General features: G+C 44.7%; 1 protein-coding gene across 1 annotated transcript; it reads left to right on the forward strand.

The window, feature by feature from the left end:
• The first annotated feature begins 455 nt into the window (after positions 1–455).
• On the forward strand, positions 456–24,831 carry lasp1 (LIM and SH3 protein 1). The gene is made up of 7 exons (XM_079282161.1): positions 456–746; positions 8,268–8,362; positions 12,900–12,984; positions 17,389–17,496; positions 20,217–20,301; positions 21,045–21,151; positions 21,257–24,831. Exons 1-7 carry the CDS (start codon positions 678–680, stop codon positions 21,428–21,430), a joined length of 723 nt encoding a protein of 240 aa, XP_079138287.1. The 5' UTR covers positions 456–677; the 3' UTR covers positions 21,431–24,831.
• The last annotated feature ends 1,142 nt before the right edge of the window (positions 24,832–25,973 follow it).

Genomic DNA, 25,973 nt, shown 5'->3' on the forward strand with positions numbered 1-25,973 from the left:
TTTTGTCAACAGGTGTCAGCCTAACCAAATGTATCACATGGACATCAAGTAGGACATGCAGTGAACGTGGCAGATGTGTACACCTTTTGAATTGAGATCACTGGATTGGTAAAGCCCCAAAAACCTGCAACAATGCAGATGATCGCACGAGTTTGCTATGCGAGCACAGATGGGACGAGGGCAGACATGTGGGACATGCACAAGGGTCGACCTGGATTCATTTACACCGACACAAAAGTGGGATTGTGTTGCAATACACAATACGTGAGCCTCAGTTAAATATGTACAATGTATAGACGGCCTAGTTCCTCTGAAATAGTGATCAAATCTTTCTTCCAAGTGAAACATTTACCCTCCCACACTGCCTCTTCCCTTTCTGATCGGACACGCGCGGTCGAGGGAGGAAGAGAGAGAGAGAGGGGGGAGAGAGGGGGGGTGCGAAGCGGGAGCGCGCTTTCCGTGTCTGGTTAGTGGACTGACAGCCAGCTGTGCGGCTACAACGACAACAACAACCTCCTGGATTTGCTACACACAACTAGATTAGTGTTGGTCTGCTACTGATCACATTCGTACACTATATAGCTAGTTTCTGAAGTGAGGACTCGACAGCACAAAGCTACAAAATCGGTATCATCGGCGGTTTCCGTGCTAACTAGCTAGAAGAGCATTCCTCCAACATGAATCCGTTGTGTGGCAGATGTGAACAAGTCGTTTACCCCACGGAAAAAGTGAATTGTCTGGACAAGGTAAGACCACGAGAACGCCGTTTCACTTTGTATTCTTCTTTTATAAAACAGGCGCTATACGCCGCCCTCCCTTTTGTACACTGGCCGCACGTATTTCTGCTCAAAATGACACCGTTCACATGTTTTTTTGTGAATGAATTCAACACCCCGACAGGAACAGGTATGTCGCTAGCAAGCTAACTGCTAGCTTAACGTCTGGAAGGCGGTGGCACAGGGGCGCGGAACGGAAAGGAAAATACACCTTATCGTGTGGATGACGGGCTACTTTAAGAAAGCAGAATGTGTATTTTATCTTTTTCACCGGACAATGACTCGAGGCTACGAAATGGATTCACCCTAAAAAACCAGCGCGGTGCTTCTGACAGCCTCTGGTTCGGGCCTGGCTGAAGAAAACTGATGAATAACGTCAGCTAACCTGGTCTAGAAACTCGAAGTCCGTATTCAAAGCGGTTACCTTAACACATATTAAACGATACGGGGTTTCTCAGTGAACACTGTAGTCTCATAATAACCAAGCTTTTCGTGGGCAGCGTGGACTGATAAAGACATATCCGTGTCCAATACACCGGTTAATCCAAGTCAGGGATCATTGGTGGAGCCTCCTGGATTAGTTTTCAGTCAAAAGCAGGAGCGTAATCTCAGCCAAGGTGCTAATCTCATCAATTTGACCCTTTTTAGTGAGTCACTAATTCACATGTGAGCTAACATTTGAGTTAACACAAGCACAGCATGTCTCTCTCCTGTCACCATGAGGCGGTAAAGGTGTTCATGGTTTGATTATTGCATGTATTGAATGCTCTCACTGTAACTTTTCAACAAGATTCATGTAACACACTATATTTACTATGTGGGTGGGGATTGCAACGTTTGCCATATCAATACATCAATAGAAATGTTTTTTTGTTTTTTACCAAAGCAGGTCTTTGAGCAAGTAGATAATTTGTCGAATGGTCGTCAGATATTGAAAATCAATGCCTGCTGGGACTTCTTTATCTGTTTGGGGTGGACCGACAATAAAGGTGGATGAAAGAGCACATTATCTAAAGTAACATCGGCTCTTGATTGGATGCATTATTGCTCTCTGCATGGATGTGTTCCTGAATGCACCATGACTAATGTTTTCCCAGAGTGCTTTGGACTGGAATTGATTTCTCTCAGAACCCCACACTCTTCACACACGGCCCCTTAAACAAATATGAGTCACGTTAGCATGTTGGAAGGCTGGTATCGCCACAAGTACGGCCCTCGGTGTGCTTTGGTTATCTTTGGCTGAAGCAAGAGTGCATTCCAGCACACAGAGACACTCCCATAAAACGTGCTCTGTCAGATGCCTGCTGTGCCGTCTCCGAACCGAGCACAGGAGAGAGTAGCCTGCCGTCTGTCTTTGCTGCCATTCCGCATCAGCGCTCACACCTTCAGACGCGCCAAAACACAACCACCCTCTTCTCCCTTCTCCGTGGCACACACAAACACCGCTCTTCTCGTTTGTTTAAAGCAGCCGAGCCCACACTGGCTGGGTTTTTTTTCCTGCTAGGCTAGCTCAGGTGAAAGCAGGGGGAATGGAGGGTTCTCTAGATGAATGCCTTTTACCTGACAGGCTTCATCTATAATATCCCTCTGTGGTGTGTGTGTGAGAGAGGCTGAGCCACAGAGGCCTGTTTGTCTGTCAGCTGCATTCCAGTATAGTCGGGGCTGGGCCCAGCACATGTAAAGACAGGAAGTGCATGTCGGTTGAGGCTCTTGTTCTCGTTCGTGGCGGTTTAGCCGTTATTTGTCTTACTTTCAGGCCTATAAAAATACTTGTTGATTGTAAGAGCAGTAAAAATGGTCACATTTAGGTTAATGTGCGGTGTTGGAGGAAGAGAAGTGATTTGTGTGTCTCTCTGTTAGATTTGTAGCTATTTCCAGCACTCAGGAAGTGTGTATTGTCGAGATAGATAGAGAAGTTGGTGTAGAGTGGTTCTCTGCTGGAGTGTCTGTACTTAATATCTCTACGAGCTGCATATTGCATGTCTGAATCACAGAGAGCCTGTTCCTACCTGCAGATGAAGAGTCCTCCTATATCTCTCCACCAGATTTATTAATATTTAACTGTGCTATTATGCCGTCGATTATGAAGCGGTGTAACCAGTTCCTGCGTAGTAAACCGGCCACTATTCCAGTGAACATAGTATTTGACGGTCTATAAATAATTCGAGAAACGTGCCGCGTTCCGACAGCTCGTCCTTTTTAATAAGTAAGTATGAAGCGCAAACATTGCTACAATATATGTTTTGGCTCTTCGATATGTGTTCGCAGTGTCAAAACATCTCAATATTGGCGAGATTTCTTCAGAGGCAAGACCTGTTTGCTTGTTTCAGATATATTTTGTTTTAATGCAACAAAAGATCTCCCACATGGCACCGAGTATCCTAGATAAGACACAGCCTCACTGACATCAAAACAGTCCGTGAGTGGAGAAGAAAGTCAAGGATGCAAGGACAGAACCCAAAGAGGTTATTTTCTTTATGTCGACATGTGGTTGAAGGCTTTTAAAATGCAGACAGGCCAGAAGAAAACCACTCTGCTGCTATGCTCCCCACAGAACAATCAATTACAGCAAAGAACAGCTAAAGGTTTGTGCTCCAGCTTTCACAGCTACAACTTGGGTGCATTTAAAAAAAAATTGTATTATTATTTAGCGAACAAATTGTCTGCTGTGTTATTTGGCTTCAGTGCGGGGTTTCTGTTCGAGATGTGAGACTCGATTGTGCTGGTGCCTCTCAATCACAGGAAATTGTTTGAAATTGGGGTTAAAGGTCAGAAGAGTACAGTATGCGTGTTGTACAGTCTTTACGGCATGAAGGCGCTGACGTCGTGCTTAGTCATGTCATATCAAATGTATAAAAATTGTTCTTATGAGAAATCATTAAAGCCTTTATTCTCTTAGAACAGTGTGCTCCGTGCAATAACTTCTTTACTGTTTATATTACTCACATATGTTCTAATGATTAATGTTACATCTTATATTACAAATCACAAACTATATTATATGTCCTGTTTTTAAACGGGGAGGTTTTTGCTCCAGGATGGTCCGGTGTTTTTAGAGGAATCTGTCTACCGCCTTGTCTATATTTAGACAAGATTATTCTGAGAGCTGATTCATGTCGTCCAGAATGCCGCTAGAGGTGAGGAATCTGTCCGGCCACCACGAGACACCTCCCTTTTTTCCTTTTTTTTTTTTTAAATGACTCACATTCACTAACGCACATTACAGTCAAAATCAGCCGAGGTTTTGACTCCGCAGTTAGCGGCAAGCTACTTCTCCTTTGTGCGTTTATATCAGGAAGAGGAACTAGCGCACATGTTCTGTTTGTCTCTCGATGTCTAGCAGCTTTATTCACACCAGCACAATCACACGGTCTGCCTGTGCTCTGGTTTAATATAACGTCACCTTTACCGTGCTCACCTCATCGTGTTTGTTATTATTAAAGTGTGACAGGATGTGTATGTTAGTGCGCATCACAGTCCGGAGTGGTCACAAAAATGGTGTTAAGCGTGTACTTTACTCTTGCATAGCATGTCTGTTCACATCACTCCGTCTGCCTGCTGGCCAGCAGCTAAGCCCCTGGGCTTGGGTAAGAATTAATGGCATCAGGTAGGGCAATGATTAATTAACCAGCATGCTTTAATGAGTTAGTTTGCTTTATTAGCACCAGCCAGATGTGGGCACTGTGTCCGTGGGCATCTACCGCTGACGCAAGAAGAGTCTTTCACATGTTCGCTGCTGTAATGTCCCACCGTGTGTGTGTGTGTGTGTGTGTGTGTGTGTGTACACGGTGGGGCTTTTAATATTTTGGTTGAAAATAAACAGTCAAAGAGCCATCGCAGCATCTTCAGAGGCCTAATCGGCCACAAAGTGGTTTGGACTGAAGTGATTTGCTGCTGATTTGACCAAACTTCTGAAAGATTTCATCAGGGTCCCTCAGGATGTCCTTTAGTGTTTCTAAGGCGCTTAATTTCTCTGATGCTTAATTTGGTGACTACCAGAAGACTTTATCGTGAAAATCCACTTAACGCAGCCTATAGATTGTCGTTTAGTTTCTTCTCATCTAAAACAACACACTACGGTATGTTGTTCATTTAATGAGTGTAGAAAAAAACACCAACCAAGTCCTGGTAAATTTGCCTGCTCTGAGTGGTAGGTACTTAAAGGGCGTGTCCATTATTTTCTGTTTTTATATCACTGTATGACTAAGTGCTAATATTAGGCTACAAAGGAACTATACGCATGACTTCACATCACACCGCTAAGCTTAAGGTGTAGTCGTGATCGGTGTGATGACATTTATTGGTGTATATTTGCTGCCGTAGAACAAAACAAATCTGTTAAGCTTGTATCAACCACAGACCTCATTTCAGAAACCAAAAACCTGTTAAAAAAAACCATCGACTTCAAGACGAGAGGGAACTGGAAACGCAAAAATGCGAACTAGAAGGTAAATAGAAGTCACTTACATTTCCAATGAGTCGTTAGTTGGTATGTGAGAGCATGCTGTCGGTCACTACCCCTCCCTCTGTGTGTGTGATGTGTGTTTGCATACACGTTATCTGTTGGCCTCCCAGATAGCTGCAGGGTTTCAGTCCCGCTCATCTTGTATTTGAATCTCACCGAGAAGGGAAGCTGCAAGGCTGACTGTGCATTTTTTGCTCTTGGATGGAGTCTTCCCTATTGACGCGCATGCATCGTGCACTGAGACATCATAACCTACATACAGACTGCACTACACACTATGTACGCACGCGGTTATTGCTCGCATACGCATAAAGACGCCCACGTACACATGTGCCCTTGAGCTGCGCTGATGCAGGAAGACCGTGCTGTTTTTTTATTGGTGTTTTATTTCTAGGGCTCCGTCTCTGCAGTGTCCTCATTTTTCAAGCTGACTGACAGATCCTGCCTTGGCACCCAGGAGCCAGGTTTTTCCTGGAGCTGGACAAGGCTAAGTGCGGAATGGCCTCTTGAACGACACACATTTGGGATGTTTGTCGCCCCTATATGTCGCTGTTTGTCCCTTCTTTCCCTTTGGCATCTATTTGTCGTAATCCTAGACCTAATCTAAGTCCCAGACTTTATATATTCCTAACAGATTCTGCTTATTTAGATTGTCTAGATTCAGACGGGATGGATCTCAAATGCCTCTCCAGTGATTATATTTCACCTCCCTCCACATTCGATTTCTATCTGTGAGAAACTGTGTTCGGCCACACAGCGGGAGAATATGCATACTGTATAACAGTTAGTTCACCAGGTGGTCCTATTTGTAACATGTCGGTTTATTCACATTTTGATATTCCCACTACGCTGCACATATGGTCACATGCTGCCCCGACCACCACCACCACATGTGGCCCGAGTTCATTTCAGCGCCTGTGTTAAGAGCTGCCCGGTCGTTGCAGTTCAGTGTGAACCCGTTCACCTGAGAGGTCACTAGGGTTGTTACAGAGAGAATGCGAGCTGGGCTTAGGAATTGTAATAGTTTTAAGTAGGTCAAGTGGGGTGGGGTGGGTTGTGAAGCATGCGTGTCGTGTTGGTCGTCTGCGAGACTGCATTTAGGCCCTCGTCAATAGTGTGCTAAAGTTCAGCAGGCTTGTTCTCTGGAATAGAACCCGCGGTCAATATTTATTCAGGGCAACAACAGGAGTGTCAAAGTCCATGCTCGCCTTTCTCCGCACGGCAATTGCATTCACACTTCTCTATTAGTCCCTGGTTCATCATTATTACAGATTTTGGGGAAATGACGAACGGGACATCAGTAGTCCGTGGAGAATATCACGCTGGGCTGCTGCACTACAAGTAGATGAACCAAAGCCGGTATAGCATGCAAAGATGGCAGCCACCACAGCTGCAAATCAGCTGAAGCTAGAGGAAATGGAATCTGCCTGCATGATGCTGTTTGTAAAGGGATTTGGCTTTGCAGCAGTAGCCAGAACAATGGAGACGGAGAGAGCGGTGGGAAGAGCAACACGATGTGTCCGTCTGCAACTCCCTCAGGCCGCGATTGGGTTGTCGTGGGATAGGGAGTTCGCGTCGGACGACTGTGTTTTGGCTGTGGATCACAGCTCCACCGAACAGAGCACTGGGCTCGGCCTCCTCTTATATGCTGGCCCCTAGCTACAAACACCCATGTCAAAAACACACACACACTTGCCTGTTGTCATCTCATACCACCCCGGGTGGTCCGTTACATCCAGACTGTTTCTTAAAACCCGCCTGAAGCGATATTCTTGTTCGATAATGGAAGCAAGTGAGATGGCCACGGTGATGTGTGTTTGGTCGTGTTTCCATACATAGCGCCGCCATGATTGTATCGTCTGTCCATCTGCAGCTTTTTGCAACTCGGGCAACGTCAACACCCTGTTGATTAATTTCCAGCTGTAACACACGCTGTATTATCTGTAACTGTATCTCTGCACGCAGGGAAATGATAGATGTTCCTGTCTGTAGTGGCTTACCCTGAGGGGACCGTGTGGACTCAAACTTGCGTCGTGTTTCTGAGTGAAACATTGACAAAGTGATGTTGGATGTGCAGTTTTATCCTTTGTTTTGAATCATTTTGTTCAGAAGATGGATGTTTTGTGTGTGGGCAATTGGTGTAGAAGTGCTAAAGAGTGGGAGAAAGAATGAGGGTGATGACATGGCACCCTGAGGCCGTGTTAATAAGGACTCTCTCTTTCTTTCCCCTCCCTTTCTTTCTCTCGCCGTGTCGTCGCACTCCTTTTCTCCCTTCCCTTGACAATATAGCAGGAGCAGCCAGATCATTGCTTCACTCTCTGGTGTTTTTCTCTCTCGCTCTCTTGCCCACCCCTCCCTTCCTCTTTGCTCTCTCCAGCTCCTCCCATTCATGTTTCCTCCCTCCTTCCAGTTCTTTTCTGCCTCCAATCCTCCCTCGATCCCTCTTTGAACCCTCAGGCCAGGAGAGGAAAAGGAAAAGCAGGCGGGTGGGTGGGAGTAGTTCGGGAGATAGAGGCATGACCTCTTATGAAGAGGGATGGTGGCGATGCAGACATGGGCGGACAGAGTCAAAAGGTGCATTTTGCACACTGAGCTCAGAGCAATAAAGGTGTGAAAATGGCTGGCACTCACAAACTTTACATCTCCTTCCTTACTGCGCACAGCGGCACAACTAGCCCCATCTTCTCCTATATAGTAAGCACACAATTTGCTTGCAAAAGGGGGCGTTGGTCGTCTTCGTAACTGTTCAGTGCCAGCAGCACACAAACTGCCGTGTTTCCACATCGCTTCACTTTTTTTTTTTCACACAGTCTTAAACAGTCGCTATTCTTTCTGTCTGTATCCTTGTGAAACCGTGAGGGAATAGAAAGTAGTTCTGGCCTCGCTCTCATTCAATTAGCTTTCCTGTGCTGTGTGGCTGTTTTTGTGTGTGTGATCCTTTTTGGGCTCGCACTTAAGGTGAAACAAAAGTCTCAAATCTCTCCCCATAACATTTCGTGTCTTCTTTGTCTCTCTGTTTCTGACAGTACTGGCATAAAGGATGCTTCAGCTGCGAGACCTGCAAAATGACCCTAAACATGAAGAATTACAAAGGCTTTGGGAAGAAACCATACTGCAATGCGTAAGTTGTCCCTCAAGTCATCATTCTGTGTCAGTGAGCATGTTTATTCTGGATTGGTTCAGCCTGCAACACAAAGACACTGACAGCAGTGTTTTAATCTGTCCAGACGGAAATAGGGCCGTGTGTGAAATCATGTTGCAACCCAACTAAGGCCCCTCTCTCCCTCCTCTGCTGTTTATCACTGACTATTCCAGCGCCCCCCCCCCCCCCAGAAAAAGCCTGTGTGTGGTGTGGGAAAGTGCTTCCCTCCTCTGTGGGGAAGGGGTGGGGGTATCAACAAAGGAAATTCCTAAAGTTCCTTTACAGTGACCGAGGCGGACACTGAAAACAAGCATGTCCACTCACGCCCCAGAACATACTCTCACACTGGAGGCTCATCAGGAATCCATGGAATCCCCCTGCCATTACTAATAATGATTTTCTCCCCCTGTGTGTGTGTGTGTGTGTGTCTGTGTGTGTGTGTGAGAGAGAGAGAGAGAGAGAGAGAGTTGGAGGGTGAGTGCAGTTCTGAGAGGGAATGCAGGGAAAGCGTTGCTTCATGTTCTGACATGTTCTCTGTCATGCTAGCATTGCCATTCAAGAGACATTTTCAGGGAACGTTTCTTGTCCATATAGTTGAATCTAGATTCATTTTCTTGCAAAGCCATTTTTTTTTGTCTTGCTGTATTTATCCCAATTTGGCTGCTCAAGTATTTCGGCTGTCTGCGTCTATTGGCCACAAAATGTCCCTCATCAGAGAGAGTACAGGTGTTTGCAGCTAACTAGCGACACGCACTGACAGGGCGTGACTGATTTGAACTCCAGTGGTTTCCCCTAATTTTCCTCCAATCACTCACTGTTTTGGCCCAATACATGCACGAAATGGAATCGCACAACTCTGTAAGTGATCGCGTTTTAACCTGACTAAATGAACCACAAATTTAAAAGATTCCTCGCTACGTCTGATAGGCCCAAATAAAACTTGACATGCATGCAAATATTTTCTAGGTTAACCAAATGTGTTATTCTGTGTTATTCTGTTACACCCAGCTCCCAGGTTAATGTGTGCATTCGTCCTCTCGTGTAGGCTTTAACAATATGCAATCGGCCTTTCGTCATACAGAGTTTTCATAGCAGCAACACACACACACACACACACGTTGTTTATAACATTAACGAGGGCTCTGTTTTACTCAAGTTTCCTAGTGAGTGTGAGGCAGCATGAACGAAACCCTGAAACTGAAGCAGCTAAATGGAATTGATACCTCATTACTTTAATTGTTCACATCTGTGCTGTTTCTACTCTGACGTGTCAAATTGTCTCCTAACGACGTCAACTCGATGAGCCATAACAAGTGCAAACATCCAATTATAAGCTTACATAACATGTCGTCATATGTTGCTATATAATAACATATAGTCATTTAAAATATTTGCAGTACACATTTTGTCCTAAAATTCCACTGACCCCGCCCCCTCTTGGTTTTAAGGTGTTAAGCCTCTACAGCAGGTGTCGTTCTGCTGTCACATTTGCGTCCACAGACCGAAGTGGCTTCTTCGTTTCCCTTTCCTGCCGCCGATCTTCCCTCCAGAGGCCCTTCAGAGCCTGTTTATTATGCCTCTTTCCGTTTGTTTAGAACGAGCCTTGTTCGAGTAAACATCATCAGTGGAAGAGCCGTCCCGCTTCAGGAGAGGAATTCCGTCTGCGTTCTCTCTCATTATTCTGCGGGATAACTACTTCACCGTTACTCCTCTATATTTGTCCTCGGTAATTGATATAGGCGTTGTTTGTTTTCACTGTCTTCCCACCCGCCGCTTCCCTGGGACTCTCGTCCCTGATTAGATGCTGGAGAGTCACGGAGGGGGGGACATTTAGGAGGGCAGATAAGAGGACATAAAGAATCCTCATTTCCCCAGGAGGACTGTGGGAGCCATTGCTGGGATGCGGCCTTCATGACTGATAATCTGAAATACATTAGAACATAAATGTGGCGTTATTTAAACTTGTCACAAATGTCTTGATTTAGTAGTGGCATTCCCGATGCCTGCCAGTTCCCTTCCATGAAACACAATACCTTAAATCATTTGTTGACATGTTGTTGATAAATACCCAGGGACACGTCTCCCTGTTGCTCTCTGTCTCTACCTACAGCTCTTCTACTGTTGTGTGTGTGTGTTTTGATGAGCCGTCTGTCCACATCTTCACACGTGGATGAAATGTTCCTGCTAAATGATGCATTACAACCTTTCCAGGTCTCACAGGGTCAAGCCGGCCTCAACATCTCCTGGTTCCACTATGCAAACAGGCCTCTCCTCCTGCACAGTAGGCAGTTTGTGTGTGTGTGTGTGTGTGTGTGTGTGTGATTGCACATGCGTGGCTTCCTTCCCCCCCCCCCCCCCAGCAGTACCTCCTGCCCTCCATTTTGATCACTCCCTCTTAACGTCACAGACCTAACTGAATTTGTGCATGTGTCACCCACTGCCGTCTGCGACTTGTTACCTTGTTATACAACCTGACGGATAGATGAGTGTTCTTGTGACTCACTTATAGCCTTAAACAGGCCCGAAAATGTGAGCGTGGTTGCACACACACGCACGTAACTAGATCCCATTGAGTCACTAAGCTTTTATCTTCAACCCTGTTGTGTATTTGTTTAGCAATTTACTGCCCCCTAAGTGCAAGGGCAGTTTATAACGACGCATTGGAGATGACAGGAGCGCTGTTACGACAAGTGTGGCTTCAACACATCGTCTTCGGGCAAGGAGGGGTTTGTCAGGCAGAGTGGATGCTCTCTGTGAAAGGAAGTGTGTTCCACCACAAACCAGACACACCCAGCGCCAAAGAAAAAAATGTACATTATAAAAGGGACAGCCCCCCCCCAAAGAGATGTACTGCTGGTAAAATATATGGCAGTCAGTTAAGTTTATAGAAATCTGAACCCATTTAAATCCCTTCATTCATCCGATGCAACTAAATTAATAGATGTTTAGCCATATGACTATATGACTAAACATCTATTCATTTAACATGTAACGGATAGTTTGGAGGTTTGCACTTTTGGACGAACAAATTAAAAAGACAGAGTAGAGAGTCTGCGTTTTCTTTATTGCTGCAATTAGATATCTTCTAACGATAAAAGAGTAGCTTCATTTGCGTTGTTTGATCAGATTGTCCGCAGCTCGCCTGGCCTCGGCTGCTCACGTAGAAAACCACCAGATCTGAATGTTGCCGATGGCTTCCTGTTCAGGAAAATGAGCGCTCGCAGGTGTGTGAGCGTGATCGTGCACGGACATGCATGTGTTTGTATGGATGAAGAGCTCGGGTTTGTTGTGTGTCAGAGCTTGAAATGCCAACTTCTCCAACGACAGTCATGTTTCGGGGGTTTCTTTAAAGTGGCCCCTGTAGTATTATTATTATTTTTTTTATTATTATTATTTGTTTTTTTAAACAAAACTATGTAAAATACGCCGGCCACAATCTTTTTGTAAATGTTTTTTACATCCCATAATCACATCAGGACAAACTGCTAATTCCGTTTTTTACCACGTTGTCAAGGAAACGGTAAACATATTGCCTAAATGGGTTACCCAGAGGCACGGGAGAGTGGTGCAAGAGTTTTGAGGTCAGCCTGAGGCATGCTGGGAACTGCAGTCCATACGAGCTGTTTGCTATGAGGCCTCTTCCCCTCTCCCTGGATTTACACCATGTGTTTCTGCCGCCTCAAGGATCACACTGAACCGGCCGGGTCCGTTATTTGTGCACAGAAGCCTCCAGTGTGTATAAAAACAGTGACGTATGCCCGGCACGCACAAACCGTTCACAGCGGTTTAGTAATCTATACGTGAGCATGCAATGATGAATGGCTTTAGGAAGGGTGCTTGGCGTGCAGCATGCATACCTGCATGTTTCCGCTTTACTTGTGTATATTTATGTTTGTTGTATTTGTTTCAGGCAGAGCATTTTTCCCCCCCGAGCAGGAGGCTGGTTGGTTATGGGTCTGTGACTGTCGGGAACATTCCAAGGATGCATTCAGAAAACCGACTCGCCTTCACGCTCTGCTGAAAGGGGGGGGGGGGCTGCCCGCCCGTGACATCATTCACACTCGCCCACCGTCTCTTTGACCCGGTTACTGTGTCTGTTGCATACTATTTCTCTTCCTGTTTATCCCCCCATAGGTCTGAGCCTGTGTGACACTGTTTTGTAAGCATGGAAAGCTTTTTCCACACACACACCTGCTATGGCTCGCCTCCAACACTCTGCTACACACACACACACACAGCCCCTGCCTGCACTTCCTCTCTCTCAGACTACCTTGGCTCCCACTGACAGAGCTTTGTGTGTGATCCTGACATGCTTTTTGTCTACAGGGGCTTCTAACTCAACCTCAGGACCACCTTGAATAACGAATGCCCCCACTGTGGGGCTGCAGACTGCACACTGCTTGAGTTATGCTCTTCTTCTCTCATTAGAGTCTTGAGCGTCTTGAGAGTAAAACGCTGGCATCGGCCTGTGTGCGTGTTTACTGTGCTGACTGTCTGCCGTGTTTTTGTTTTTCAGACACTACCCCAAGTCACACTTCACCTGTGTGGCTGACACTCCAGAGAACCGCCGCCTCAAAGAGCAGAGCAAGATGCAGAGCCAGGTAACGCTCTCTCTGTTAGTAGCTGTTGAAAGGATTCATGGCCTAGCCAAACTCCAGCCTTGAAACACACACACAGTCTGTTCACATTTAAAAAGCCTGACTTGAATTAACCCAAAAAATTGATCTGGGTGTAAGTACTTAAATAAAGCTAACTTTCAGATAAAATAATCGGTCTAATTCAAGTTTGTACATTAGAGATTGTGCTCATAGCTTGAAAACTGACCTGAGATGTCGAGCATGAAATGAATTCACAATAGTCAAGGAAGAGACTTGGAAGAGAGGGCTGGGAGGTCCATGATCGCCCAATAGTCTGATACATAGGATGTTCTAGAGACAAAGAAAGGGAAAAGATATGTTCAAGAAAAACACTTTGCTGGACTGCTACGTTTTTAATGGTGCACAGCCTCGGAGATCAGCAATCTTACCGCAAGAATGTTTGTTCAGTTACTCCGGCTTTGGATCCCAATCCAGTGTGCAAGAATATGCAGTTTCCACTAAATACTGAATCAGTCTTTTTATTATCACATCCGACAGAAATACACTTTAATACCACCACCCGTTAAATTCTATTAAGAAGTTATGCAGTTTGGAAATATCAAATAGGAACTTGCTTCAATCTGTTTTGCAACACTTTCCATTTCCTTTTATCACCAGTTGAAAACAAATAGTGCTTGTTACATGAGAAAGCGTTGCAGCATAAATGTCCATTACTCTAGTTATAAATTAACTTTTTTAGTTTAAACAAAACTGGCAGAAGTCTGGCCTTCCAGTCGAGTAATTCTGCCTGAGCTTGAGGTCTGAAATTCAGCCTAAAAGAACCAAGTTAGTCTGAAGAAATAGTAAGTTTTTGTCCTGATAGACATGCAGACATACCAACTCAAATAAGCCAAATATTCTGTCATAGTCCTGGTTTAACCACTACTCTTACAGCCTTCTTGTTTCACACTGCTGTTAATGTGTCCGACTGTCGTTTGTGACAGTCGGACTGGGACAGTCGGACTGGGGCCCAGTACGGATGCACTGATCATAGAGCCTCCCAATTATCTCTGCACCTATTGTTCTTCAAATAGCCCCCAATCGTAACTCTGTCACCACAGAAAACACTACTACGGCTCTTTCTCTAGAGGCTAAAAAAAGAATTCAAAGACCAAAATATATTCTAAGATATTTAACCTCATCAGACGAAAATATCCATATGAACTGGGTCATGTGACGGCCCGGATAGAGAGTCGGAGAGATCTGTACGTACCAACAGACTTTAAACGATGTCGTTGTATGTTCGCTGTCTGTAGTTGAAGTCGGCACAACAAGTCACAGAAACTATAAAATGATGTGGCAGTGGCAGACAGTCGTCGACCCTGAAGGCTGGCATTAAAGGTTTCACTTCTCTTATTCGTGTAATGACGTCTGAGGCATGCTCCTTAGTGTGCTCAGAACTCTATCAATGTGATCACTGAAGGAACCACAGAAGAAGCCAAACGAAGCATTTGTATACAAACGTTTTAGCACAAGCCCCTTCACATCGAGTAGTTCTGAGCCTCATTAATCACAAAAGACTCTGGAGGGAGTCGTGTATTAATCTGGAGGGAGAAGGCGAAGGAGAGGCTTGTTTTCTTGTTGTGTAGTAGAGGAGAGTGTTCATCAAAGGAAGCACAGCCCTCGTCTTATCCGGGTGTCTGTGTCAAACTCTACAGATGAGACCGGGTTGTGAGAAGGGTTTTTGGGGTGGGGTCAGTGGTCATGTGGGGAGGGGGGATAACTAAGGGATTGAGGGACAGATGGTGTTTGTCTACACGGATTGTACATCTCAACAAACCCCCCCCCCCCCCCACACACACACAAACACACGAGAGACATTGAGCTAACTGTTTACCACAGCCACTAAGAATGAGATTATTAATCCACAAATGTTTGTGTGTGTGATGATGAAGGATTTGTGTCGTCGTGAATAAAGAGGAGCTTTCTTTCTCTCTTCTCTACAGCAAGTCGTGTGACCACAGTGGACACAGGAAGCAATGATTTCACGCAGAAAAAAACCCCCCAAAAGCTTTCAACAGAAGTGCGCTAACATGATTTATGATCAAGAGGAAGACGCAGCTTAAAGTAAACGGTCATAAAGTAGCTGATTGAGATGCAAATCACCCAGAGTCCCTTAAAGAAAAGGTCATTGTTAAAGAACTTCCTGTTAAACTACAATCAATTTTTATATATATATAAATAACATTTAAATTAAAAAAAGTGGTATTTCAAAATTGAATCAAATGTTTCCCACTTCACTCATTAAATTCCACTAGATAGTTAAAAATGCCACTACTCACACACACACACACACACACACACACACACACGCATGTAGATATTCTCCGATGCCTCTTGCACTGTGATGCTCGTGTGCTACAGTGTCACTGGTCTGAACTCTTAGTGAAGTTGAAGGTGTTTGTGGAGGACCGTGGCCATCCAACACCGCCGCTTGAGTTGCTACGGGAACCCTATTGCTATGGTAGCAGGGTAGAGGTTTGTCACACCTCGTTACAAGACTTTGGGGGGGGGGGGAAATGAGACGGAAGGAGAGCGAGAGATAAAGAATCTGAGAGAACAAAATTGGGGACGAGGAGAGGGAGCGCAATGAGCACATGAGCGAGGGGAAAGACAGGAAAGCACCAAGAGAGAGGAGGAAGAAAGGGAGGAGGAAGAGAGAGAGGGTGAAGTAAGAAGAGATGAAAGTAAATCCCCAGGGGAAGGAAAGCTAGAGGAATGCAAATGGCAGCAGAGAGAACGATTATAATGAGGAAGGGCTCCGGCTCTATTGGACGACTCTGTCTGCTGCTGTTGAGGCAGTAAAATATGAATGAATGAAAAAGCAGCACAGAGAGAGCAGGCGGTGTGGGTGGGGAAAGAAAGCTGAGGCGTGATTGGAGGAGAGGAAAGCTGTTGCATAGACCTAAAAAAAAAAGACAAAGGAGATGGACTGAGAAAAAGAAACGGGGAGGATCATACGTTGACTGACTGATGGGAGCCGAACGAGAATGGAGGACAATGATGGGTCGAGGCCACATTAATCTTCTTCGTGACTTATCTTTGTGCGCGGGCTTGAGAGCCGTGCATGATTTCCCGTGGAATGACGATCGGCCATAGTTTTCACCCGATGTTCTCGGCGGACGTCACGCCACATACGAACCACACACGCACATTATCTGTGAATCATAGCCATGTCATCACAAGGCGTTGGGAGGTGAGAGGACTGGTCAGCACTCTGTTCAGCAGTGTCAGACATTATGTGGTGGTGGAGCTTAGTTTCCTGGTAAAGCACTGTGCAGGGAATGTGTCCAGTCACCATGGAGGCAGGAGTCAGGGTTGGGTTGGTGTCGGGAGGTGGAATCAAGTGATTTGTCATTGTTGAAATGTCTTGGCACATGCCGGGGAGATCAGTCGGAGAAGTGCGTGTGTGTGTGTGTGTGGCTGTACAAATAGAACGTGTACCTGGGTTTCTGTGTCAGGTGTGTAGCTGTACTTGTGTAAGTGTGGCTGGTGTGTGTGTGTGATCAGCCACAGAGCAGCAGTGAAGGAGAGCTCCACGCATTGTAACTTCTGATACTCATCTGATGCTGGACGCTTCCTCCTCTGCCCTTAGGGTTAGGGTTAGGGCGGGGAGGTTGGAAAAACACACACTCTCACATACTACCTCTCATTATGACCATATATGGTTACTACCACGGCCTCCTCTGCTCCACAGACGGGAAGTGAACATCACCACAGAAGACAATGCGATATGCGCCGGGCCAACCTAACTTTGCTCGCACTCATAACGCACACACACACACACACACACACACACACACACTGCTAATGCTTACTTCAGTCATAGTTTAAAGAAAACTTTGATTATTTAAGCCGCCGAATTCCAAGCCTTCTTGTGAAAATGTGGGTTATACGGTTACTATGAAGTTTTTTTTTGTTTTATCATCAAACTTCTGCTTTACAGAGACACATTTACTCAATATAATGATATATATTTTAGTAGCACATGCATAACTTTTATTAAAATATGGGCTAAAACTGTATGTTAGGGAAGTTATCCACCATAGATAATATTGGTGAAGAGCTTTACTTGATTTTTAAAATAATGATAACAAATTAATTTAACACAAGCGTTACAATATCAAAGAAAAAATCAAGACGCATCATCAAGCGTTTTTTTCTTTTTGTATACGTTGTATACGTTGAAAGAATCTAGGTTGGGACATCTATAAATAATCATTTGTTGGGTTTTCCTTGTTGACTCCCACAGAAATGAACTGAACCTGTCTGTGCATTTTCATTTTAAATATGTGGCCCGCGTTGTTTTCCGCACACGTTTTCAAGTCCGCATTTTGTTCCAACTATGAAACTGTGTTTGTCCTGCAGGTTCTCTACCGGGAGGACTTTGAGAAGAATAAAGGGAAAGGTTTCAGCGCGGTCGCAGACACGCCAGAGATGCAGAGAATTAAGAAGTCGCAGGAACAAATCAGCAATGTGAGTGTCTGCAACACCGTCACCAATCAACTGACCCCCTCCACCTGTTTTATGTCGTGCTCCAAATAGTAACAGAGGAGTTCCTACATTTTATTTCAGTGTTTTTACAAAGACTAATCATTTAGAGCTCTTCTAGTGTTGTTTCCCCCCCTTAGAACCGTAGTTTCTTCATATCACTGTTCTCTCTTTGCCATTATTGAATGACACTGGAACGAGTCCTTTCTTTCCTTGAATCGCTGATATCACAGCTTCACGCTAACTTTATTCGGGTCATGCATATCTGGTGCTTAGTTTCAGAGATTGCACAACACTTCTTATGTTAGCTCTGTTCTAAAGACTCAAGAGTCACTCGTGGAAACCACCAGGGCTTCTTCATCTCGGTCCACGCAGAGCTTCACCAGATCGACATCTCAAGTTGTATAATATTGAGCATATTGTTGTGTATTAAGTGTCGTTTCATCCTCCCACTTGGTCACTGACATCAGTAAATGTCAGGCTTCCTCTTCTCACAGTGGCTCCTCATTTATAGGAATGAAATTCCCCTCAAATCACTCTCCGCATGGGTGATTCTTCTCCCCTCTGCCCTCCCTCTCTCCCTCAGCTCCAGTTATTGATTTTGCCATTTCTCTGTAAATACAGACCAGCGCTGAAGAAAGGCATGCACTGTTTACCTTGTTACCTCAGACTGCACAAGCCAAACACAACTCGGATGCAAAGCAGACTTCATTACACACAACCAGCGCTGCACTGTTCTTGCTAATTGCATAATTGGCGTGGAGGTGATGGGTAATCACTGCTTTCATGTGGTTAAAGATCTCGTATGTGTAAGATCAAGACAAGGGGAGATGCAGATATGTTACATGGGTTCACGGGATAAGAAGGGCGCATCCTGAAGTGTTTTTGGTCAAAAGTGATAAACAAAACATCTGCTTTCAATTCGTGAGTCACTCAAACGTAGGGAACCGCTCGAGACGAAAGCTACGTCTTTCTCTCTTTTGGTTCCCTGGACTCTAAGGAACAAACCAGTTGACTCTTTCAAGCCTTTAACTCGTATTTCTGTTGCCTCTTTTTGCTTTGTCATGACTCTTCTCCATTTCCCGTCACCTTCCTCTTGTCAAGCAGCAAAAGATTGAGAAGTGCAGTGGTTTAGTTCAGCAGCAGCCGAGGCACTTCCTGTAAATACACACACACACACACACCATCTGTTCGACCTGCTCCTTCAAAACAAACCAAAATAATCTCCCTCACACACACTCTCACTTAGCATATTGCACTTGAGAACAGTCTCAGTGTTCTCTCAGTCGCCCGCTTCGCTGTCCTCTGCACAAACACGCCGTCATCCCATCCCGTCTGTGAACACACTTCTTGCTAACGCCGGCAGCACAGTGGGCTCTTTGAGCGAGGACAGAATCGGGGGCTTGTGAATCTCGACTGAGACACTGCGAGTCAGTCTGTTATCAGCCTGGTAATAAGGGGGACGGCTTATATGCTGCAGTCATAGAGCACTCACTCGGTTTCAGTTTCAGCGTAGTGACTGTGCTTCATGGTGTAGCTCTGAATGCGGCCTTTGTCACGCTGGCCGGAGAGGTCGTTTTATTATGAACTAACCAACTAACCCTAACCAGAGTCTTTACCCAAGAATGGACTCTTGTAGGTGTATTATTCCCACAACCAGTTCAAAACGAGAAAAGGAGTCGATGTGAAGCGTCACTACGAGACAAAGCACACATCTTCTGAGGAAACGTACCCACTCGCATCCGAAGTTAGGCACCAAAAATAAACCAAAGAGCCCAATATGATCAGAATCCTAACAGTAATTCACTGACCAACAATGATGTAAACAGAGAGGAGAATACAGCAGAAACAAGTTGTTTAATAACTACAGATGAAGTTCCTGCACACACATTTCTCTTTTTAGAAGACAAGAATATAATATCGTGTCTCTTTTGACTGACATCACTTCACACCTGAATTAAATTAACTTAAAGCTGCAGGACAATTCAGTTCAATTCATTTTTCTAAAATGAAGTACTTTATTTGAAGAGTCACATTTTACAAAAACTTACTGATATGTATTTTATTAAATCCAGCACTTATTTTACCTGAATTAGAGAACATTTATTTATTATTAGAATATGTATTATTTATAATTCATCCAGTTAAATTTGAAATCTGACAATAAATATTGTTTAGATATTATTCAATTTGTTTAGATATTATTCAATTTACTTAATTTGTCAGTTGTTGACATACAGACGTCAATACAACTGTTGGCTACTTCATTATACATGGCACTAAATCATAGCGCAGGTTAAGACACTACTGTGATGTTCCGGACCTTTCCGTGAGGAAATTCTCTCTAACTGGACCTCGCTGAATTTTAATTGAATACCCCTGTTCTAGTCGGTTCACTTTTTCTCAGCTCACCTGCTCTGCCTGACGTGTCGGTGATGGTTGTTATGCAACAGTGAGCTCGCACTACTTCCGGTCGGTGTGATGTCATTTCCTCTCCGGGTCAAGCTTGCTTCCAGAGGCTCTGCTCTCACACAGGGCGCCCCACCTATTGCCACAAACACACAGGGGGGCTGGAGAGCAAGCAGGGGACCTCTGGTGGACAGAAAATGAACTACACCCTGGGACGTCTTCCTGGAGACACCTGTAGATTTCATGCATGCACTTGTTATCTGTTAATGTGACCTTACACTGTTTGTCTCCTGCAGATAAAGTACCATGAGGAATTTGAAAAGAAGAGGACTGTGGGAGGAGGAGGAGTCTCGCATCGCCCGCCGAGCCACCCCGGCAAAGGTATTCCTTCTGACACACCTTTACTTTTACATAACTTATAAGTTTATACAATTGTACTGATCACTCGGTACAATTTTTTCGTTAAGCCTCTTGCCTTGTCTGTGCTCGGCTCCGTCCCTGCCCGCCGGCTGTGTGAGCTCACCCGGCTGGGTGTCACCACTCGGGGATCTTGGTTGTAACTTGTTCACCGCTCTCCTCCTCCTCTGCATTCAATCCGTTCAGCTATAAATAGTTGCAGAAATGAAAGTAATTCGACTAATGTAGAAAGTGAAATGGTTAAATTCATGCACATGACTCAAGCCGATAGATTGTTTGCCGCAACTTTCAAGTCATGAATGTGAACAATATTATGTCCGGAAATGACTTGAAGCATCAGGAGTTCAGTGGAAAAGTTACAGCTAAGTATGTGAATGATCCTGCTGTTTGTATTTCACACGACCGATTTACACTTTACCATAAAACGGATTTGTTCTTGTGTAACCAAGAGATCAACAGCCATTGGCTGCACGTCGTGTCTTGCCATGTTTTTAAATTCCTCACTCTGTCGAAAAGTCAACGCAGACGTACAGACGGGCGTTAACGGACCCGGCATCAAGATGCATTTATTTTATATGGCTTGAAATCTTAATCCTACTCCCCCAAAACAATGAGTCCCATTACAGCTGCCAGTAAGTGTCTCTGAGGGACGAGAAGCATTTAAATGAAAGTCCAGCTCATTCATCTTCCTTCTACTTTTCTGTCAGTTTTACCAGCAGCTCAACAGCCGCCTGCAGCCTCTCAGAACTACAACTTTGAGCCCACTCCTGTACCAGTGCAGGCCCCCGCCGCCGGCCCGCCTCCCAGTGCAGGGGTAGGTCCTCCACCAATACATGAAGTACCACCGTTTAGTTTCCTAGCGGACCATAACCGCTGCAGCTGTCCTCGAGACCTGAACTGAACTCCCTGTTGTCCACAGAAGCGGTACCGGGCAGTGTACGACTACTCTGCCGCCGATGAGGACGAGGTGTCCTTCGTGGACGGAGACGTGATCATAGACGTGCAGCAGATCGACGAGGGCTGGATGTACGGCCGCGTGGAGCGCACCGGCCAGCAGGGCATGCTGCCTTCCAACTACGTGGAGGCCATCTGAGCGAGAGGGAGAGAAAAAAGAGGGGGAGAGAGGAATGAGGAGGTAGAGAAAGGGAGGGAAAGGAAAAAGCCCAGTGCCATCTCATCTTAACGCCGCTTTCTCTTGATTTTTGTACTTTTGTTCCTTAATCTGTCCCATGAGACCCTGAACCCCCCCACCACCCCCGTCTGCATCCCTGTTCTGCTCCCACTGCTCCACCACAGACACCCTTTACCTATCCGTCTGTCTGTCCTTCTCTGTCTGTCTGCCTCTTCGTCCGTCTCTCTGTGCCGATGTCTGTCCGTCTCCGTTTGGATGTTCGTCATCCTCCTTTATCTTTTCCCGAACCTGGCTCCACTTTCAAAGCGCTGTCACGAGTGGGGGAAAAAAAATATTAAAAAGTCTTAAAAGATAAACTCACAGTTCATCGCAGTATGTCAGGGGTCACGCCGTGTCCACAGCTCCATCGTAGCTACAGCGCTTAACAATCCTCGCTCATCATCAGGCAAAAATACAGGAAGAACACACACACACACACACACACACACACACACACACACGGGTCAGTCACCACAGCTGCAGACATCGTTCTGTGGAGAAAATGAGTTTGAAGCGTGGGTGGGTGTGGCATTTAGTTTTTAGTTTCTTTTCCTTTCTCTCATTTTGCAGCGTGATCTTGGCCAGACTGGAAACACAGTGTAGAATCTCAGTCTATCTCGAAGTAAGCTTGAATATTATTGACTTGTGTACATTCCTTTAACCTCTAACCGTGTTGCTGTCGCACCAATCAGCCAGTTATCAGTCTTAACAGAGAGGTTTTTTTAAATATATTTATAGATCGACGCACACATCTCGCCTGCCGCGTGCCGGAGTAGTTCGTAGTTCGTGTTCAGCGCTGCGTCGTCGTGAAACTGGAATCGTAGCCTAACTGAAGAGCACCTTCTGCCGTGGCCTTTCTCGGGCGATCCCGGAGGGGATCGGGGAGAAGTTAGGGGACATTATCAGTCCATCTCTTGGTGCCACGCTGAATACATCGCCTCAGTTGGTGTGGATGTACAGTTTGTGCACCTTTTATTCCCGTTTCTTGCGGCCTGAACGCCTTCAGTCCTGAGAGGATCACGGTTAATCTGTTTTTGGAGAAAGGAGATGGGAACAGGTCAAGTCCTTCCACCCGTTTGCTACAAAAATCACCAAGAAAACACATTCATAGAAGAGAAGGCCAAGCACAATTCTATATTGTGAACCTTTTTTCATTTTTTTTTTCATTATTGTTAAATTCATTCCACTGTTTCTGAGTGAACATTCCCGTCTTTATTTTCCATTTAATGTGAGAGAAGTTGTTGAATCCGTGGCTGTGGTAAATGTCTCATGCTGTTCTTCCTTTTGCCTTTCTTGTTACTGTAAGATGCTTATTGTTAATAAAAAGAAAAGTCTGTGTATTAAATAAATAAACCAGCAACTCAGTTTATGAACCAAGGCAGAAGAAGTGTTTGTCCAGACTTGTGCAGTCGCAGTATTTGATCAGTTGTGGGATTAAACGACCTGCAGCTTGACTGAGAAACGTTTCTGATCAGTGGATCTCTCTAAAGCTGTTAAATGTTCTGGAGCATCTAGGAAAAGGGTTCATGTTACAGAATGACATTTAAAATACACACTTATACTTCATTATTTTATGGTCTTTCTAATTCGGCCTGTCACCAGTTTGTCAGGGCAGAGCACTAATGCGAGCTTGTTTGTTTGTTTTTGTCAGGTGAATCCCAAAAATTGTTCTGTTTTTGGATGTTTTGACCAGCGACTCCGCCTAAATGTACCAGCACGTGGTTGGCAGCGGTCACTTAAGGTGAAGGTTGGTTCATAAACACAAAACCAAGCATTTAGGTTGCTGGCTGTCACACAGAAATGCTGTATTCTAGATACTGTATTTCTGTGAGGAGGACCTGTATATGTTTTCAAACATGATATTTGACCATATCTCAGTGGTGTAAATAATCTCATTGGCCCCTGACCATACCCCCCCCCCCCCCCCTTTTTTTTTGTTTTCTTGCCGCTTCAGTCTCCTGTGACGCACTGACTGTCAGACATGAGGGATGGGCCGGTGCGTTTTGTAAGGTGTGGAGGTGGGAATGTTCAGCTTCATTAAAAGAAACGAGGCTCTCACTATGTAGCTAGGTGACATTGTACACTTGTATATGTATCATAAAGGTGAGTTAGGGCAGATGTTTTTACAGGTCATGGTGCTCTGGGAAGTGGCTTACCTTCAGAAGGAAGTGGTTCATATTTGTTTTGTGAATGTGGCCGAGGGGAAGTAGCGTGATTTAAAAGTTGACTCATGGAAAAAGATCCACTTTGGTGTGAGTTGGTGTTGAACATGGATACATTGTGACAGTGCTGATCACTGAATCAGAAAACAGGTGTATAGGTTGCCAAACTAAAACAACCCGCTGTGTGTATGCCTGTATTTTGCATTAACTTCTGACAACGGGACGAGTTTATTTGCTCAACAGATGCTCGGTGGGGAAGCTGTTTTAGAGCTCACGGTTGTGTTTTCCCATCGGTTAAACTGAAGAGTTGATGGTTTGGCCAGAAGTGAAATGATTGTTGTTCCTGGCTTATGATGATATTTGCTCAAATTTAATTTAATGACGAGGCTACTCACACAGGTAGCCTCTGTTCCCGTGCGGATTACATCCGATTCAAACTTTATTTTTCTCTCTACGGTGTTTATTTTGACCGTTTGGTGTTCTGGATGAAATTTTTAAAAAGTAAAAAAAAAAGGGCAGTGTTGTAAGTGTGACTCAGGATGGATTTCTTAAGGCAAAGTCAAATTTGAGCGTGTGGTGATGTAAGTGTGTGAGGCTAGGGTGACCTGATGCCCTCAATCTCCCAGGCTGAGGCAGGGCCAGTTGTTTGCCTGACCTGGATATTAGTCAGGAGGAGTTAACCTCTTTGCGCCACTCTTCTGCTCTGGCATCACTCATCTACTGAAGCGTAACTTCATATCATAACTCCTCCGTTTCCATTCAGTTTCTGTCTAGTATCCTGTCCACCCGCCTGCTGAGATCCCTCTCTCCTTCAGCCTTCATTGTAGGCTCCCGCACTTCTGATGACTCATTCCCTGCTTCTATGATACTGGTTATATACTGTAGACCTCGCAGCGTGAAATCATGTAATCCACAATCAGGTTTAGCATTCAGACCGGTTTTGTGCATTCCACCTTAAATTGTTTTTGTTTTTTTGTATCATTTTGTTGTTTTTTAAATAAATAAAGATACCATTATGCACATTGACATACCCATGTATTCAAAACTCATTCTGAATACCTCCTCAGAATTAAGGACCTGATATCATCTCCTGTTGCCCTGTTACAACACTTCAAATTGTACTTATGATTCTGAAGATTCAATAAAATGTCATTTTTTTTCTCAGATTGTTGTTTGTGCTGTAAGTCTTGTGTGCAGCAGCAGAGCGGGACAGATGTAAAGGAAGTTGTAAGGAATATGCACCTTGTGAACACAATATAAACTACAATAAAAGGGAGTCTCTAAAAGACCAGGACTCAAGATGAGATCATAATGCAGGAGCACAGTAGTTATTGTATTATTGTTAGTGGTTGTGATATAATTGTTCTATTTCTTCTCTTTTGTGTTCACATATTCATTCAATATGTGCATCACTCGAATAACGATATTGGGGGATAATTCTTTGAGAATAAAGTGAGGCTGATTTGAGATTATGCAAGAATTAGTTGCCAGTTTATTAGGTACACTGAGCTAAAACGTTTGCGGTACAATGCAACCGCCCTGCAATGAATCATACCTTCATGAAATGCACGATGTTCAGTTTTACATGAAACTTAATGGTAATTTTGAAGGATGTAGTTTGAGCTTCTACAAACCAATGAATACAGTACATGAGGGAAAGAGTTATTGCAGGACATTCGTTTGAGCTTAATATACTGAGTTAGTTTTTTTTAAATCGTGTGTGTAAATTAGGTTGCTCTGTGATGTCGTTATAAGTAGAACGTGACATCAGCTCCATTGTCATTGTTGACAATGGAGGAAATCACCATCCAGCTAGTGGGGCATTTTTACCCGGATGTTAGCCTGTCAGGTCATACTTCCTGTTTGTGTATCGCTCTTAACGATGACACTTTTCGGCACCCAAACAAACCGTATTTATTACTGTTGTGGGTTTTTTATGTTTGCAGCTTGTCGTGAAAATCAAGCCTGAAAGCCCAAAACACGAGGTCAAAAATAAAGCCCTCATTCACCGTATCTTCTATTCCTTATTTTAGGCAAGGGGGCGGGGTTTCATTTATACATCCACGAGCTGCTTCTCGCTTCCTCCGAACGCATCCGATCTCTGCCGATCTCCTGCACCGGAGGCAGTGCTGCGTTTTAGCTGCGTGTCCTCCTCGCGTCCATCTCTGACACTGTTTCCATCATGGTGGACGTTTTGATGTTGATGTTTTTCGCCATCGTTGGCCTCGTCTTCCTCTCCTACATCATCTACCTGCTGTGATGATGATGATGATGATGATAATGATGAAGCGTCCTGCTCGGCC

Source organism: Melanostigma gelatinosum, assembly GCF_949748355.1.
Source record: "Melanostigma gelatinosum genome assembly, chromosome: 13".
Taxonomy (NCBI): domain Eukaryota; kingdom Metazoa; phylum Chordata; class Actinopteri; order Perciformes; family Zoarcidae; genus Melanostigma; species Melanostigma gelatinosum.